The sequence below is a fragment of the Canis lupus genome, chromosome 23, assembly GCF_048164855.1.
Source record: "Canis lupus baileyi chromosome 23, mCanLup2.hap1, whole genome shotgun sequence".
In the NCBI taxonomy this organism is placed as follows: Eukaryota; Metazoa; Chordata; class Mammalia; order Carnivora; family Canidae; genus Canis; species Canis lupus.
The window spans coordinates 24,112,354-24,131,307 of record NC_132860.1 but is presented as its reverse complement, the minus strand read 5'-3'; the positions used below and the strand labels follow the sequence as shown (position 1 = coordinate 24,131,307).

Genomic DNA, 18,954 nt, shown 5'->3' with positions numbered 1-18,954 from the left:
TAGACAAAGAATACTGATCTATAGTGTCAGGTCAATTCATCTCCAAAATGATGGGCAATAGGTTTTACAAGGGATTTTTTGGGAGTGTTGGGCCTGAACATTTTTTTGTAATACAACAGACTCAGCTGACAATTAGGTGGGGAATACAAGAATCTGGAGCGGGATCATGAGTTATATTTTTATGAACTAAATCAGCTTCAATTTGAACAAATAAAATAGTCATCTGCTGAAAAATAAAGGCTAAAAACAGAATAGGGAAGTATCAAATGAAAAGTCCACTGGCCAATTTGCATGCACCAAGGTTGGACCTGTTTCCTCCTCAATTCAAGGGTCCATGGGGATTTCCTCTTTTCTTTTTTTTTTTTTAATTTTTATTTATTTGTGATAGTCACAGAGAGAGAGAGAGAGAGAATGAGGCAGAGACACAGGCAGAGTGAGAAGCAGGCTCCATGCACCGGGAGCCCGACATGGGATTCGATCCCCGGTCTCCAGGATCGCGCCCTGGGCCAAAGGCAGGCGCCAAACCGCTGCGCCACCCAGGGATCCCTTCCTCTTTTCCTATACAATCCACCAGGGGGTCCGATGGACAGTTTGAGATGCTATGAACTCTGACCTCCGTGGACTTAGCAGAGCAGAATGTCCTCCTTGGTGGAGTGACCTCAGCCAGTCAAACCATGACCTTCCTGGAGCACACAGCTGACCCATGTCCCAGGACGAGAACCCTGCCCCCGTGGGACAGCATTGGCAGTGACACAATGGTCGTTCCCAGGTCTCCAGCCTGCCAGCTTTCACACTGGAAAGACAGCACGGGTTCTCCTGGGCCCTGGCACTCAGACACGGCCAGGGTATTGCCAGTGCAGATGGAGGGCTATGCACTGGCCCCAAAAGAATACTTTTACCCCCTATCTCTCTGTCCTCTGTCCTCTATCTGACATCCATCCCTGCATATGTCACCTTTGGGAAATGTCTCCATCTTCTAGTATCTACCTGGGTTTCTCTCATCCTTTCTGTGGTACCCCTTCAATTCGGTCCTGGAGATGTTTTGTCAAGTCGAATGCCTTGGATACACATGTGGATGACAGGTCATATTGCTACTTTGACATCCAGAGAGTTGGATTCCCATCATTCATGGACATTTGCAGTGGACTCTTTGAGAGACCATTTTTCATTGGCAACTAGAAGGCAGTTTTGCTTCTCTCCTTCTGAAAGACAATCATTATATGGTCTCATTCATACGGGGGAATATAGAAATTAGTGAAAGGGATATCAGGGAAAGGAGATAAAAGATGGTCTCCACTCCGGGCAAGGGAGCAGGTCCCATTAGTACATGGCAGCTAGGAAGTGAATCTATCAGAAGTACACAAAGTCGGATCATTTCAGCTGCTTCGGAAGGGGATGCCTGTTTTCTCACATCCACTTGCAAAAATGGAGTCAAACTGCATTGCGCATTGTCAATCCCCATCATGAATTTGAGTGAATAATCTGGGAGGTGGTCTTTCTAAGAATTTTGGAAGTCCATGCTGATGGACTGTGGCCAATACCACTCCTACTGTCTCTGCTCCAGAATATGCTCCTGGGTTGATTCCAAGTGAGGGAACACTCCTGGTATATCCATACCCTATACCAGTTTGTCCAGAATTTAACTCTTCTTCCATATCTGGATGAGAGTGGATTTTCCTTTGGGAAGATAGCTTTGGTTTGGTTTGGTTCGGTTTGGATTTTTGTTGGCGGAGAAGCAAAAGACACGAGAGGTGACTAGAGGGGGAGAACAGGCCTGCTCAGGACTTCTTCAGCTAGCCTTTCTCACTGATCTCCCTGGGCACATGGAAGGAATCCCCTCAACTGCCCATGAAGTGCCAAATCTGCTGGAGAGCCCAGCATTAAGGCCCTTCGCTCAAGCCTGCCTGCCTCCTCACCCCTGTGCCCTGTATACCTGCAGGTCCAAGAATCCTTAGGCTACTTCACTAGCTCCAATCCTGAGATTCCCCTGTGAGGATAGGCCTTTCTACCCTTGGACCTCTGGGATCTTCATAGGCTTCCAGAAGGTAGGGAATGTTTGTTTCCCCACCTATACATCGAGTGGCCAGAAATCAAGAGCCAGGAAGCTGGGTTTTCCTCAGAGGCCATGAGATAGCAATAGGGCAGCATTAATGCGATGAGACAGGGGCTTGAGGCTCAAGGGGCCAGACTCTGACCCTGGTCACATAACGACTGCATGGATGGGAGTTACGGAGGGCTTGGGAGCAGGAGAGGGATCCCAAACCTGCTTCTGTACTGTCCTCTGCCTCTTAAAAATCTAGTGTGCTCATCGAGGAGCTCCTCCACCCTTCAGCTACAGGCATCTGCAGAGAAAGAGAGAGCACCCTTCAATAGGTGCTCTGGAGTGAGGAAAGACCAGTCAGTTGCTCTTCCTAAGAAAGGAATCCTCTCAACACCACTATGGCTTTGTTTGCTTTGGCTTGGTGTGGTATGGTTTTGTTTCCATGGGTTCTCATCAGAGATTTCTGAGAGAGAGAGAGAGAGAGAGAGAGAGAGAGAACTGTAGCCTGGATCTCATGCTAGTTGGACCAACACGGACCCAGTTGTCAAACATTGCTTCCTAAAGCATCTCGAGGGTGAAAAATCTCCATGCCGAGGCCTCAGAAAGGAGTCATCATGATCCAACATTGAAGTGGGTTCCAGAATATGCATAGAGGGAAACCACCAACTCATCCCCTTATAGACCAACGTGTGACCCTGGCCCCTTGCAGTGCACATGGCACCCACACAGGATGCATGGGGATCAATGTTCCCTATACAGCTCTTCATGCAGGAGAGCTGGGTGTACCCTAGACCCTCGATGTCTAAGAATCCCCCGGTCATAACATGCTGCTGTCTCTTCTCAGGTAATTAAGGCTGGAGGAATTAAAATAACTATAGAGAGGTTCAGAAATGCTGAAAAACAACAACAACAACAACAACAACAACAAAAACAACAACAAAACCCCACAAAACAAAATCAAAAGAAAGACATGCACACTATTCATTGGTGCTAACATTTTATTAAGGGAAATAAAACACTACACACGACTCTAAGGTAACATTCAAGAACAAAAATGAACTACATGGGTGAAATATTGCCCATCAGAAATCCCACAAAGCTACCACCAGAGAGTCAAGAAAAACTCATGTCAGGAGAGAATACGGCATCCATTTGCAGAGCACACAGTGGGTACGCCATGCTGAATCCCCAAATGCAGACATGCGTAAACCAAAGAGAGCTTAACATCTTAGATTTTATTTCCATTGGAGTGACAAGTGCTCACTCAAATCTGCCTCCATTTCACAGATAATGTATTTCCAGAAGAACAACTTGACATTCCACAGGGAAGACTAGCCTTTGCCACAGCCCATGGATTTCCCTAAAGAACAGTACAGTGTGTCTGTTGAGGGGTGGGCATCTGAGCACGGCCCCCAGAAACATGAGAGGCAGGACCCTGTGGGCCTGAAATATTCCATGCAATGCGGCTGAGCAAGTGCCGAATCCCCACATCAGTCCAGGAGTGGACCACGTCCTCAGGTCCACAGACACCCCGTCAGGGTGCAGTGGGGTGGAGGACAAGTGTCCAAGGCCAGGAGCCGGCTCATTCGCTCTCTGTCTTCTGAGGATGAGGACACCTGTAGGTCATCGTGGAGGATACTCCAGGGGACATAGTCACAGGCTCCATCCGACATCTGGGTGGCAGGAAGGCCCTGAGCAGGGCCTGGCTTCTCGGGAGGAAGGAATGAGGGAGCTGCTAGGAACCTGGAGCTCCAGCAGCTTCTGTCCAATCTGGTGAAGACCATTCTCAGGGGCTGAGTGGGGGCCAGCACAGAGGGCGGCCGTGGGGACACGGTGCACGGCTGCAGCGTTTCCAGGTGAGGTGTGGCAGGTGTGGGCCGGGTGCCCCTGCTTGGCAGGAGGGCAGGTGTCTTCCGGGTCTGCGGGGGCACGGCTGTGCATCCACGTGCACATATGCTTCCTGGAGGACATAGACTCCCCGAAATCCCCAGGTAGGCTCCCTGGATGCTCCTGGGGGTGTGCTGGGTGGGGCTCCATCGCGCTTTCTTTCGGGGGTTCTGGGTCCTGTCTAGGGGCATCTGGGCACAGTTCTTGCCTGGAGTCTGGAGGGCCATTTGGGAATTGTCTGCCAATGCGTTGCTGACAGCGGGACAGGTGTTCTCCTCAGGATACTTGGGTGGTGCCTGGGTGTGTCCCAGCCCATGGACCTTGGTGCCAGCCTGGGGATCTTCGAGGGAGACTGGGAAGGGCCTCTTGGCTCTCTGCTGCACAACCAGGCTATCAGCCCTGACACACGGTTGGCGTGCCGGCTGAGGTGTGTCAGCAACCGGCATTTCCTGGACACCAGGAGGTCCACTAGGTGGGCTGAGGCTGACTTTAGGGCTACTGAGAGGAGATATGGAATGGGACCGGACACGCACGTCAGGGTTCTCAGTACGTGCCTCCGTCAGCAGGGAAGGCTCAGGGATAGAAGGCCTCCTGGTGGTGTAGACGGGCATCGGCATGTGTGGACGCTGTGGGAAAAGAGAACACACGGGACACCATGAGTGTGGCCTCGGCACCAAGGCAAAAGGAACATTCAGGAAAGAAAGAAACCAACAAATGCCTAAGACCTTCTGAACCACCCCCTCCCCCAGAACAGGGAAAGAAAGAGATGGGATCTGTTGACCTACAAGTAGGGAATCCGGCTCCAGGGCTGGTCCGGAACAAAGGCATGACTGGATGCTGTTGATGCAGTTTTGACATCGGGGAGGAACACACAAATTTTAGCCTCACATCGATGCTTCCTCCATTGGACCAGCTCTTCCATCCACTCTGCTCACGAGGCTATAGGAGTCCTGCTGCTGGAGGGTCACAGTGGCAGCTCCTGAGGAGGGATGGGCAGTGGGGGAATGTGTCAGGAAGGACAGCGGCTTGTTCTTCTCTAAGGATGGCATGTGTTCCAGGAGTGTCCGCCAATGACCTTCACATGTCAACAAACCCACTGTTCGCACACATTCAAGGCATAAGGCAACATCATGGGCACCAAGGGAAAAATGGGTGCAAAGACCGGGCCACTCAACTGCCCCTGGTCAGAGTGGAAGTGGAGCCCCGCCCTCCCCCAGGAGGCCAATGGAGCCCAGCGAGTGCCCCACAGAGCACAGCAGCCGGGAAGCAGCGCACACTCACCCTCACATAGTCACAAGATTCTGTGCCTTCCTTCCAGGTGCGCTTCTGCCCCTCTCGGGGTCTCCTGGGGAACCTCTGGAGCAGGGCCTTCCTCTGCTCGGCTTCTTGCCTGCACAAGAAATCAAAGCATGGAAAGGAGAAGGAACTCCCTTCCCTGTCTTCCAGCTGGACACCAGGTCCGGGCTTGGGCCAACATGGTCTTTTCCCTACTCCGCCATTTGACGCCCACGCCTGCCCCTCACCCTGACTAAAGTGAGCCCACCAGGTCGTCCAGGCAGTTTCTCTCATTCAGAGCCTATGAGAGAGTTTGCCTTATATTGTGCCAAGCTCCATACATTCACTGGTGCAGGCACACTGCTCCAGCCACAAAACCCCACACCAAGTCAGCAAGGACAGCACCATCAGCCAAATGTGGTCCCTGTTAGCCTGGGAGCTCCTCTGCCTGCCTCGCCTCTCCTGACTCTGCCCGCACGCAGCAGGGCACACAGTGTGCTTGCGCACAGACACGGTGTCTATCGGTCTCATCCCTGGCATTCGGGTCAGCAAGCCCCATTACTCACCTTCGTCTCTCTACTTTCTCCCTCTCAGCCTGGTTCAACAGCCCAGCCTGGTGCCGCTGGTCCCGCTGACTCCACGGCTCCACGTTCTCCTTCAGCCTCCTGGAGCCCAAGGCCACGGGAATGAGGGTTGCGCCCCAGTGTTTTATGGGGCATCTGGTGCTTGATGCCTTGTGTCCAAAGGCCCCACAGTCCCTGCACTTTACCTGGGGGAGGAAGGGGGAGGAGTCAGTGCATCCATTCAAATGCCAGTGAACCTGCCAAGCACACCAATGGGAGGCCATCCTCAGGGTGTGGCACATGGGTTGAGGACAGGGGACATCCTATCTGGCTAGTGAGGTGCCAGCATAGTGAAGACCTCAGGATGCTTCCTCCACAGCCCATGGAAAGGGGAGGGGAGGGGAGGGGAGGGGAGGAGAGAAGGCATTGGAGGTGTCAGGTTGAAGACAGGTGGAAGCATCATTAAGATTAAGATTCGGGAATCTTAATCTGAAGGCTGAATCTGATCTTATGGTGCCCTGGGGCTGATGCTCAGAGCCTCTGAGTGTCCCAATGTGTAGCCTGGGGCATTTCCTGCCCATGTCACATTGGACAACTGAGTCTGGGCCATGATCTTCTGGGAGCCTAGCCTGTCTCAAGACTCCTGGCAGAGCTCCTGCTTCAAAACCCATGCCAGCCTCCACACTTACCCTGGGATCCTCCTCCTCTGGTCTGGGAACTCTGAGGGCCAGTCCTGCTGTCTGTGGCCTCTTGCCCTTCTGGGCTCTCAAGGGTCTGTTGGGCCCAAGCTGGCTGTGACGCGCCGCCATCAGTCCCACGTCCTGGAGGGACAAGTCAGTCTGCTTCGGGGATGGGTTTCGGGTAGCCTGAGGCAAAAGAAACAAGTGAGTCCTATTCACCATGACATCGGCCTCCTCCCTGTACCGTCTTACCAAGGAGGCATTAGCGAGTGTCAGGACATTTGTGCCAAACACACAATTCCCACTGTCTCTTCTCTTTCCTCCTTCCTGTCTACACCCTCCTGGCCAAGCCACATCCCCGCTCTGAGGAAGCCCACCCTGGAGGCTCAGGGACTCTTGTTGACACTATCATTAAGTCTCTCCAAATCCCCTGTGGAAACAAAACCAGGGACGAGACCTCTCCCGATTGAGGCCCAGTGGGATCCACCATGGAGCACGCAAAAGGCAAAAGCATCGGGAAAGTGGGCTTCCCTCTCTCATATCTGAATGCCCCTTGGGACGCCAGAGGAAGCCATAGTTAAGTCCAGATACACTGGGAAAACACATTCCCCTCTACTCCATGGGAAGCTGCCCATCTGAGCACTTCCATTCCATGTGTTCGTGGCAGTGCCCCTAATTAACTGCCATCGAAACTTTGGGAAGTGAATTTCTTTTCACCTTGCGAACCAGGTAATTCTTCTATTGAAAAAAAAGTCAGTTATTTATGGGAGAGAGAGAGAGAGAGAGAGTGTGTGTGTGTGTGTGTGTGTGTGTGTAAGGGAGAGTGATCACCTGAGTTGTATGGACAGAGGAAGAAGCAGACACTCCCTGGGCAGGAAACCCAGTGAGCGCCTGGATTCATCTCCAGAGCCTGAGATCATGACCCGACCCAAGTCAGACCCTGAAACAATGGAGCTGCGCAGGCACCCTGATCCTGTGTCTTCTCTAGGTCTGCAGTGCCCACTGAGACATTTACAGGCCTTCTGTCCCTGCTCGTCTACCACCCCACACCAATGTGACACTCGAGGCCCCATTCCATTGGCATTGGAACCTCCGGGTGTCCTGGGCATTCACAGCCATGCCTTGGCTCAGTCCCTGCTCTTAGAACATGTTAGACCAGAAAGAGTCCTTAACCCATGGAGGAAGGGCCAATCCCTCCACCATTTCCTCACTGTCCCATTATTCGCTCAGGAAAGGTAGGACCAGTGGTCCGAAAACTCACCTGAAGTGCAACTGTGGTCCTCACGCCTGTCAGGAGATGCTGGGAAAGGTCCTGGACAGGCTCCACTGCAGGAGACGGTGTGTCCCGTGGGAGAGAGGGATGGTGAGGAATGGCCACTTCCGTTGCTCCCTGACTTTTATACTGCTCCGAGGTCACGTGACGTTTCAACCACTTGAAAGACATGCATCTAATCCTCTTAGCTGCAGCAGGGTTTGAGCCAATCAGCAGCTGCAAGGAAGCTAATGATGCCCTCATGAGAAAGATTTCTATGACTCTGTGTGTGTGCCTGTGTGTGTGTGTGTCTGGGTGTGAATGGAGATGTAGGTCCATGCGGATTTGGTGGATACCAAAATTTCTGCAAGTGAAATTATATTGGTATATTTCAGCGTGGGAATTAACCTCAGGACTCACGGTTCCTGAACTATTTGTATTTTGCCAGCACTTCTGCTCAATTTAGAGCTAATAGCAATAAGAATGGGGTCACACTTTGAGGTTATTCATAATGTAATATCCTTTTTGTCAATTAACTTTCAGTTAAAAACTGAAATATCATAAAGAGCAAAAGCTTCCAATCGGCACTAATCACTTGATTGGATTAAGGGATTTGGGAGTGGTCCCTTTCTCATAGAGACCTATCAGGCCAGCCCACCTCCTCATCTTGCCTCCCTCAACAGACAGCACCTTCAGGTCTTTCTCAACCTCCCTAACAGCAGCCCCTGCACCTTTCTGAACAGAATTTGATCCGAGTTTCCATGTTGAATGGATACCTTTATGAATGTCCTTTTTCTTCTTGAGTAACTTCAAGTGAGCGAAGGAGAGTTAGACGTTAGTGCTCTAGAACAGGGAAGATCTCTTTCCCAAAGGAGCTCAGGTATCCCAGGGGAACACCTTCTCCTCACCAGTCAGAGGCTTTGAGGCTGTAACCAATTATTTGGGGTATATGGTGTCCATGCTTTGCTTCTGCACTTCCATCTCTCTCAACTATGATCTCAATCTACAAAGATTATGAAGGTTTTGATGAATACCAGTATCTGCCTAGGTGTGGCCTGGGTCCACCACAAGAGAAATCCTCTGGCTGGTTTTATGCTTTTGGGAAACATTCCTTTGAACTCCGTTTCCTACAGGAGTCTATATCCTAAATGCAGTGTTTATATGCCTCATTTTAACTGTTCCTCAGGGAATTCCACCCCAATATCCTTTATATTCTCTTGATTCAGTTGGAGTACGTTGTAGGCTTGTGCCTTTTTCCACATTACTGAGTAACACTGGACTCCACAGATCTAATTGACTTGGATGTGGGAACTTTGATGCAAAGATGGAAACATGTTTCATTTTTTGTTTCTTGTTTAAGATGATAGATGATAGATAGATAGATAGATAGATAGTTAGATGATAGATAGATTTGAGACAAGAAGAGACCAGAGAGAAACCACAGAGTAGCAGGAGAGTGGGGGCTGAAAAATAGAGGGAGAGAGATTCTCAAGGAGATTACCCAGCAGCCATGCTGCTGGGTGCTGAGCTGCCTCCCACATTCCTGAGACCAACGTGTTTCACATTATTTTTCATTTCCAGTTAAGAAGCATAGGACACTAAGGCCCTTGACCAGACATTATCTAGAACACCTCAACTGCCAAAGCAGCCACATTGGAAGGAATTGGCATCGGATTCCTTCCTGACAGTGGGGCTTTTCCTTATCCACTACTGTCTCACGTCTATGAACCAGAGTATCTTCACTCCCTTGCTCTTACTCTGTGTGGGATTTCTTAAAATTCCATTCTCTCCCTGAGTTCCCTTCCTTGTTTATGGAGTCTTCAGGTACCATGTTTCCTTGAATTCTTTGCTTCTGTATGATCCCTGGCATGTGAGACCCAACATGCTAGAGCCACCACATGGAACTGGTTTACTTAGATGTCTCCAAATGGAACAATCCCGAATGCAACAAAATGTATTGTTTCCATAAGGGTTCCAAATTGTGTATCACACAATCACTAAAAATTTTAAAGACAGGATTAGCTCTGTCCACTGCCAGAAGAGTGAATGCAATGGCTTCTGCTAAAGAAACTAAAATACTGTATTGAAACCTCCTCATCTCGCCCTCTGGTAACAGGAGGCTAATGTATTTTATGTCTCCTTATCACCACTCGGTTGGGTTTCTTGTCCCAGTAAAATGAGCACTTTTAATAATATAACTGTGGAATGGATTGTTCCTATCTCCATGCCTTTACTGTGGTTGATTACCAACAGTGGAGAGGCAGAGGTAAGATGTGGTCCATCTGTGGTATCTTCTATTAGAGCAGTTGGTAATGGGATAATGCATTCCCCATGTGAGGAGGCAATCTCCCTAGAAGCTGTTTCCACAAGTCTCCTGCATGAGCTCAAACCTGTTACGACACACACATGCCCCCTAGGATATCTCCTGTGAAAAGCCCTGACTTTGTTTTCTCCTGCTGGACAACACAAAAGCTCAGGAAGGGAAGTCAAGTAATCCCTTCAGCTTACATCCACCCACCATGGCCAGGAACCTACCCTCGTTGTCAACCTCACAGACCACTGATTCAATGTGGCCTCCCAGATTAAGCCTCCACATACCGCCATGGAATCTAGCCTGGGGCTGTCCCCAAATCCCAGTTTCAGCCCAGATCCCTATTGTGAAAACATTTCCAGCCTGACATCTTGCAAAAGGTTGATGGAGCCAGGACTCAACTCATTGTCACCTGGAAACAGGTTGGAGGTCTCCCTAGAACTGCATCCAGGATTGGCAATTCCGGGTTCCCTGGAAAGGACTGGGGAATCTGTTCTGTGGGAGGCTATGCAGATTCTTCGGTCTGTCCTCCTGACTAATAGATCTTGATATAGAGTGAAACCCCTTAAGTGACTAATGGATACCTGGACAGGATGAGCATTGACCTCCAGACACCTACCCAGAGAATTCATCTGCTGACTGTCCAGCCTCCACAGTCCCCACAATGTGCTACCCAACCATCTCCTGGTCATCCCTCCCAGGTGTCTCTACTAGCCTTGGCCAGAGATGGTGTGCTCCTGGTTCAAATCTACTCCCCCCACCTAATTTTTCACACACACTTCTTCCTGGTCAGAGCCCTCATAACTGAAGAGACCCTGAAGAATAATGTGCCCATGTCCCATTGCATGTCCTCTTAAATGGCTCCTGGCGCTTCCCCTATATTAATCCAGTGAGTAGGAGTGAGACATTCCCATAGAGGGAGGATATGAATTTAGGTTGCTGGTGACCTAGATGTGGCTGCGGGAATTCCACTCAGGGTAAACAGGCAAAGAAGCCTCTGTGAGGAGCCGGCCTGGAAATAAAATAATTATTTCAAATATCTGAAATACTGGGGAGTAAAAGCATGCACACCAAATCATATGTTGCAGTCTTCTATTAAGAATAAAAAAAACACACAACTGCCTAATAACATTTTAGATCAAAAATGAACAAAGCAGATGCAATATTCCCCATAACAATTTCAGAAAAATAATATCAACAAGTACAGAAAATGTCTTCTAGGAGAAAACATGGTATAATTTGCAGATCTCTGGATGGGATCTTTTTCTAAATCAGAAATTCAGACATTTGTAAAACAGTTTCAGATTAACTTGTTTACTTCTGTTTACAACCAATGTACAAATTGCCAGGATGATTTACCTACATTTTTTAGAAAATGTATTTCAGTAAGACAAACTTGACATTCTGGATTGGTAAGCACCCTTTGAGATTCCCATATATATACCTAACGAAAAACTGCAGTGTCTGTGTAGTGGGGGGAGTATATGTGTAGGCGCCCAAAAGCATACCACGTAGCACATTGTGGACTTGACCATTTCCAACTAGTTCAGCGGAGGAATTGCTGGTTCACCATATCAGTCCAGGAGGGGGGCATATCCTTATTCCAACAGACTCCTCCTGAGGGTCCTCTTCTGTGAAAGACAAGTCTCCCAGTCCATGAGCTATCTCATTCCCTATGACAGTCTTCAGAGGACGAGGATACCTACAGGTCTTCTTAGGAAACTCTAGCAAACACATACACAGAGGTTCCCTCACTCTTTATGACACGATAAACTGTGTTTGTAAAAAAAAAAAAATTCCCAGACATGAAAGAAACCTTGACACTTTCTATCTCTAATCTGCCTCTGTTACATGAAAATCTACAAAAAAGTGTGATTTCTTCTGCACAGTTCCTATTGTCCCTTACTTTCCAGTAAGGGTGGCATGTCCAAGTTTGAATACAGAGTGAACATACATTATGATGACATGTCACAACTGCACATCTATGGTCACACTCAGAAGCTTTTGGTTATCATGCGATAATTTTCATTCTACAATCAATTTGTCAATTACTTCTGTAAGAAATAGAATGATAACACAGAGCACCTATAACCTGACCTCAAAAACCATTTTGCTAGATTCGTGAACTTGGCACTGTTTTTCTGAGGTATCAACCCAGGTCCAAACGTGAATTTGAACTGGTCTGAAATCCAGAGTCCACTTCTTCTGTGGCAGGAGGTGCCACATAGCAGACGGTAGCAAAATATTCATAGAAACTTATGTTCAGTGGGAGGCTGGGCATTTCCCCTTGGAATAAGAGTCCCTGTCAGTTTCCTTCTCTGCCGTCTTAATGTAGGAGATAGTGAAGGGAACATAATACATTCAATGAGATTCAATCAGGCTGGATGCAGTTATCTCCCCAAAATAAGCATTTAATTCCTTTCTTACCATTTCCAAGCAATGACCAAAACACATCGCTGGCAAGGCCCCACGCATGCTTCTGTTCAGGCAAATAGTCTTTTGATATAAATAGAAGATAAGCAATGGGAAGTGCAGAGCATGACGAGAGGGTCGAATATACTTCAAATCCAGGTCCTCAGCATCATATCCACTCTCAATCCTGACTGCTCACTACCTCTCACCTGCAAGTTGCCCCTACTCTCCCCAAGGCTGAAGGAGAGGCCGGTTCCTGGATAGACCCCATATGAATCCACACTATTCCAATATAAGATCATGACAATGAACCCGCTTTAAATGTCAGTGTCCTCTAGTTTCAGTCGAAGGCCATAGCCCATGAACACACCCAGATAGATGGTTCTTCCATACATACAGAACACACATTTCACACAACACCAAATATTTCCAGTGTGGGACTGTGTTCGGGTTTGGTGAGTGAGTGACACCGTGTGTGTGTGTGTGTGTGCGCGCGCGCGCGCGCGTGCGTGCCCATGTGCAATAAAGTTAGTAGACCCATCCCTGCACTGCTTCCCCAGACCTCTGTCCCTTCTTGCTCGTCCTCTTGGTTGGTCTGGCTCTCCCTGGCACATGCGGGACTTTGGCCACACCCCCAGCCACCTGAGGTGGGATCATCCCAGCTGCAGTGTGGAGCAGGTCCATGGTTTGCTGAGGATGATTCTTGGGCATCTCATGTCTGTATTTGGAGTGCTCAAGGATGACTGCATTCTCAGGAAGAGCAATTTCTCTTCTCCTGACATGAAGTTCAGGCTTAGGTCGGTTGCATTCTTGGAGGCATCTCCCCTGGTCTAATGTGGTTTGTTGCCTTGAGGTCTCTTCCCCGTGCTCCTCTGACTCAGCAAGGTTCACAGTGGGATCCCTTGTGCTCTCTCCTGAGGCCTCACCCACCTCTGCGGGGTCTGCCTCGGGAGATACGATTCCTCCCTCGACTGACCCACTCACAAGGTCTCTTTCATATCGGTCTTCTGCATATAAAATAGGACATAGGCAAGTTGGCGCAGGGCACAAGTCACAACGCAGGCGCTGACCTTAGCATCATCCATTTTATGCCACTGGCCATTTCCTGCCTTTACGAAACAGAAATAACGTCCACTGTGGCAACTCCACCCAGCATGCACCAGCACGGCATAGAGCACATAAACCAAGGGTCCTGCCCTCTGCTCAGACAGGGAGTGTTGCATGTCAAGGCACTCAGGATATTGCATCTCCTTAGTCATTTTGTTGCCTGTGAAGTCTGAGAATCGTTTCAAGACCAGGATGAGGACTTTTGCACAACTGTGCCAAGTTAACACCTTGGACACAGGCACTTTCTCTAGACACTTACTACAATGGTAGGCATTTTCACCTTCAAGCATTTCGGGCTTCACCAACTGCTCCAAAGCTTGGCTGACACTCTGAGCAGCCCCGATGTCCAGGCTGATGTCCAGGTAAGGTTCCAGAGTGCTGGAAATGCTTTGGCAGTGGAGACACTGGATTTGTGACCTCCAGTACCCCCCAAAGCTATGCTGGATGAGGGTGCTGTCCTGAGCATGCTGAGAGTCTGAGGGCTTGTCTTCAGGCAAGCATGCTTGCTGCATTGCATCCAGAATGAACATGAGATACTCATGGGCATCTTCTTGCTTGTGTGTGTGGAAGGCGGCGAGCAGGAGTGGAAGGGGTCGGAGCACACGTCCAGGATGGCAGAGAACCCGGGTCATGTGAACCTGCAGAGTACACAGTGTGCAGGATGTCTGCTTCCTACAGGCTGTCCCGTGCTTCTGGGACAGCACGTAGCTGGCAAGGGGCTCTGTGTAGGTCAGACACTGTAGGGTTGCATTCACGTAGCAAGTGTTTCCCATGTTCTGAAGCCCAGCTCCCACCTGGGAAAGATCCTCCCAACTCAGAGGCGTCTTGGTGGGAGGCCACCCTGCTGCTGCGGGAGCCAAAGGATCAGTCAGGGAGGAGAGTGTCTTTGATGCAGGGGATGTCTTCTCAGGCAGAGAGGGTCCTCCGTGGACTTCAGCACCACTTCTCTGTGACCAGCATGATTGGGGTTTGGGAGAGTCGTTGAACTGAGATGCCTCTGAGCGGTGGAGGTAGGCAGCCTCCATATCGGCAGAAACAGTGTCCACAAGATAAATTCAACCAGGAGCTTCAGGTCACAAAGGGATGCTTCTCTCACTGAGCCAGTTTCCAAATGGCAGATAGTGACCCTCACCTCCACCTTTTATGGCTTTTGGGCCCTGGGATAAGGCACAAAATCCTCTAATCCACTGGAATCGCTTGATTGGATTACAGGATTTGGGTGTGGTCCCTTTCTCATAGAGAACATTCAGGTCAGCCCACCTCCTAATCTGAAACAGCCAACACATTCAGATTCTTCTCAACCTCTTTAAGTGTCCCTGCACCTTTCTGAACAGAATTTGTTCAGAGTTTCTATGTTCAAAGGAAATCTTTTTGAAAGTCCTTTTCCTTTGACTAACCGCAAGGGAGCCAAGGAGTGTCAGATGTCAGTCCTGTAGGACAGGGAAGCTCACTTTCCCAAAGGAGCTGAGATATCACATAGGAACACGTTCTCCTCACCAGCCAGAGTGTTTGTAGCTGTAACCAATTATTTGGGAACGTGGCATCCATTGCTTTGCTTCTACACCTTCATCTCTCTCTACTATGATTCCAATATACAAAGATTATGAAGGTTTAGATGAATATCATTTTCTGCTTAGGTGTGTCTCGGGTCTACAACAAGAGAAATTCTCTGGCTGGTTTTATGCTTTGGGAAATATTCCTTTAAAACTCCTTTTCCTGCAAGTCTATATCTTAAATCCAGTTTTCATATGCCTAATTTTAACTGTTCCTCAGGTAATTCTACACCAATATCCATTATATACTTTCGATTTAATTGGAGTATGTTGTAGGCTTGCACATTTTTTACACATTATGGTTTTGGCAGTTGTAGATGCAGGGAGGAAGGCACTGCGGTGGCTCGTGGTTTGGAAATGCCATTATGGTTTATTCTGCTTACAGAATTAGTAGTGTCTGTGGAAATTTTGAGTCGACAAGACAATTAATTCCTTCTTGTGACCATGACCTTTTCCAGTTTATGAATTTGGGTAAGTCTTAGGAAAGGTGGAAACCTAAGTCCATTTGTCTTCATTACTAAACAGAGGCCAAGAACAACAGGAGCATTTTGCCAGGCCTTGGTCAGTGACTGGGCTTCAGAAACACTGGGGCCCTGCTGAATTCTTGACGTTCACTTGTCATCACTGGACACTAAGAGAATAAAAGTGTCATCTTTGACACCACCATGTTTTAGGATATTTATTCTGTAATCACGGAGTCCAAAAAAATTTTGTGTAGGATGCTCTTTATGATATCTCCGTTTTTAACTGGAAGTTTTAATTGACAAAATGAATGTTACATCATGAATATCCTCAAACTTTGACCCCATTTTCATTGCCATTAGCTCTAAATCGAGCAGAAGTGTTGGTAAAATACCAATAGTCAGGAAACAGGAGTCCTGAGGTTAATTCCCACGCTAAAATGTACCACTATGATTTCACTTGCAGAAATTTTGGTATCCACCAAATCCGCATGGACTTACATGTCCATTCAGAGACACACACACAGGCACACACACATAGAGCCCACCCGCTGTGGGCTCTGCAAATGGACATTGTTTTCTCCTGAGATGGGTTTTTCTTGTGTCAATGCTGGTAGCTTTGCGGGAACTGTGATCGTCAATATTTAACCCATGCAGCTTGTTTATTCTTTAGTGTTAATTTAGAATTGTGTGTAGTGTTTTATGTCCCTTAATAAAATATTAGCACAGATGAATAGCATGCATGTCTTGCTTTTGATCTTGTTTTGTGGGGGGGTTTTCTCGGCATTTCTGAACCTCTCTATAATTATATTAATTCCATTAATTCCTCCAGGCTTAGTTACCTGAGGGGAGACAGCAGCTTGATCGGTTCAGGGAATACGTAGACATTGAGGATCTCCTGCACACCCAGGGTTCTGCGTGAAGTACTGCATAGGGAACATTGATCCCTGAGCATCCAGGGTGGGTGCCATTAGCACCACACGGGGCCTCGGTTGCACGTTGGTCTGTAATGGGACGAGTTGACGGTTGTCCTCTATACATATCCCAAAACCCACTTCAATGTTGGTTCATGCTGCCTCCTTCCTGAGGCCTGGGCATGGAGATTTTTCACCCTCCAGATGATTTCTCAAGGAGGCAATGTTTGACAAGTGGGCACATAATGGTCCAATAACACGAGACCCAGGACTGGTTGCTTCCTTCTGACTCTCTCTCTCTTTCTCTCTCTGTCTCTCATCCTCAGGCATATCTCTGATGTGGGCTCATGGAAACAAAACAATACAACACCATGTGAAACCAAACCAAATGAAACTAAATGAAACAAAACCAAATCAAACCAAACCAAACCAAACCAAACCAAAGCACATCCATTGTCGTGTTGAGAGAATTTCTTTTTTTAGGAAAAACAACTGACTGCTCTTTCCTCACTCCAGAGCACATGTTTAAGGGTGTTCCCTCTCTCTGTGCAGATGCCTGTAGGTGGAGGGTAGAGGAGCTCCTGGATGAGCGCACTGGGCTTTTAAAAGTCAGAGGTCAGTAGAGAAGCCATGGTGTGGGATCCTTCTCCTGCCCCCAAGGCCTAAGTAACTCCCATTCATGCAATCATTATGTGACCCAGGTCAGAGTCTGGTCCCTTGAGCCTTGGGCCCCGGTCTCATCCCATGAACACTTCCCTATTGCTATCTCACGGCTTCTGACGAAAATGCGGCTTCTTGGGCACTCAAGGGATGCGTGCAGTAATAGAAATGTTCCCTACTTTCTGGAAGCCTATGAAGATCCCAGAGGTCCAAGGGTAGAAAGGCCTATCTTCACAGGGGATGTTGGGATTGGAGCTAGTGAAGTAGCCTAAGGAGTCTTGAACCTGCAGATATATAGGGTACAGGGGTGAGGAGACAGGCAGGCGTGAGCAAAGGGCCATAAGGCTGGGTTCTCCATCAGAATTGGCACTTCATGTACAGTTGAGGGGATTCATTCCATGTGACCAGGGAGACCAGGGAGAAAGGCTAGCTGAAGAAGTCCTGAGCAGGCCCGTGCTCTCCCCTCTAGTCACCTCACGTGTCTTTTGCTTCCCCGCCATCCATTAACCAAAGCAAAGCAAAGCAAAGCAAAGCAAAGCAGACCAAACCTGTCTTCCCAAAGGAAAATCCACTCCCATCCAGATATGGAGGAAGACAGAGTTATCTGGACAAACTGGCATAGGTTATGGATACACCATGAGCGTGAGACACTAAATCTCAAAATTGTCAAGAAGCAAAACTTATAGATGGAGAACCATAAAATGCATTCCAGTGACAAAAAGCCAAACATGAAGAATGTATCTATAAAATAAAAATGTAAAAAAATTGATGTTAACAAAAGCCTTAAAATCAGAGTTGAGAAAATATGAAACCAGGTGAAAAGGGGAAAAACACAAAAAAGCATCGTATAATTTTAAACCGCAGGTATAGGAATCATTAGGTAAATGCTCAAATTCTGTATACTGTGTTGTCCCACACCCGGGATACGCAGTCCTTTGATGTCCATAAACATGGTGTTCATGGGATCTTCGGAGCTGATCTTCCGGGGGAGGGGCATGCTGCACTGATGCACAGTGGTCTGTTGCTCGTCTGGTTTACACCTCCCCTTGCCACGGGGTCTGGCTCATTGTGAGCTCTTTCTGGTTTTCCTGTGTGGCTTCGTTCCCTGAAAGCTCCCTGTGCCACTTTAGGAGACCAGCACAAAATGGCTGGAATCTGATCTCCAGTCTCAGAGCAGAGAGATCAGGCTCCTGCTCTTCAGTCAGCTCTCAGGGACAAGCAGGAGTCACTGCTGGGGGTGCCAGATGCTGCAGACTCCTGTGGTGGATGCCCAGACCAATCCGCCTGGAGGAGAGAGAGGGTTGCCCTGTTACTGTTTGTTCCAGGGTCTCTGCACTGAGGGCTGTCCCCCGGTGGTGCACCTACACCCTCTGTCTCTCCCAGGGCAAGGCGCAGGGTCCCCACTTCCCCGTCCCTTGCAGAATTCCCAGGTGGAGAGTGGTCAGCCGACTAGGCAAAGTGGCTCCAGTTTTACGGCCAACTGAGCTGAGAGCCCCCTTGCACTCTTGGTGACCATGACCAGTGTCCACAGCCCAGGATTTGGGAAGGCCACCCCCTCGGGCATCCCCATTCTTTCTGGAATTCTGGGAATTCTGAGACACTGTGTCCGGACTAGTGTCTGCCCATTTCACCAACTGAGCTCCTTTCAGGCAAGGTTGTCTCTCACCAGATCAGATTGCTAAGGCTTGCAATTGTGGGCTCCGTGGCCCTTTCCTTTCCCAATCCTGGGATGTGTAAACTGCCTGCCCTGCCATTTGCCTTCTGATGTATCACTTTGGATTCACGTCTCGCATCTCCCACCTTGCCGAGGGTGGTTGCTTTTCTACTTGCAGAGGTCC

At 48.7% G+C, this 18,954-nt stretch overlaps 1 protein-coding gene across 1 annotated transcript; it reads right to left on the bottom strand.

Moving 5' to 3' along the window:
* Positions 1 to 3,555: 3,555 nt before the first annotated feature.
* LOC140615308 (ubiquitin carboxyl-terminal hydrolase 17-like protein 17) lies at positions 3,556 to 18,113 on the bottom strand. The gene is given in 8 exon segments (XM_072795219.1): positions 3,556 to 3,714; positions 4,462 to 4,554; positions 5,210 to 5,318; positions 5,770 to 5,868; positions 12,984 to 13,369; positions 13,372 to 14,322; positions 17,296 to 17,400; positions 18,033 to 18,113. Coding segments are annotated over 8 exon segments (1,983 nt in total).
* Positions 18,114 to 18,954: the final 841 nt, after the last annotated feature.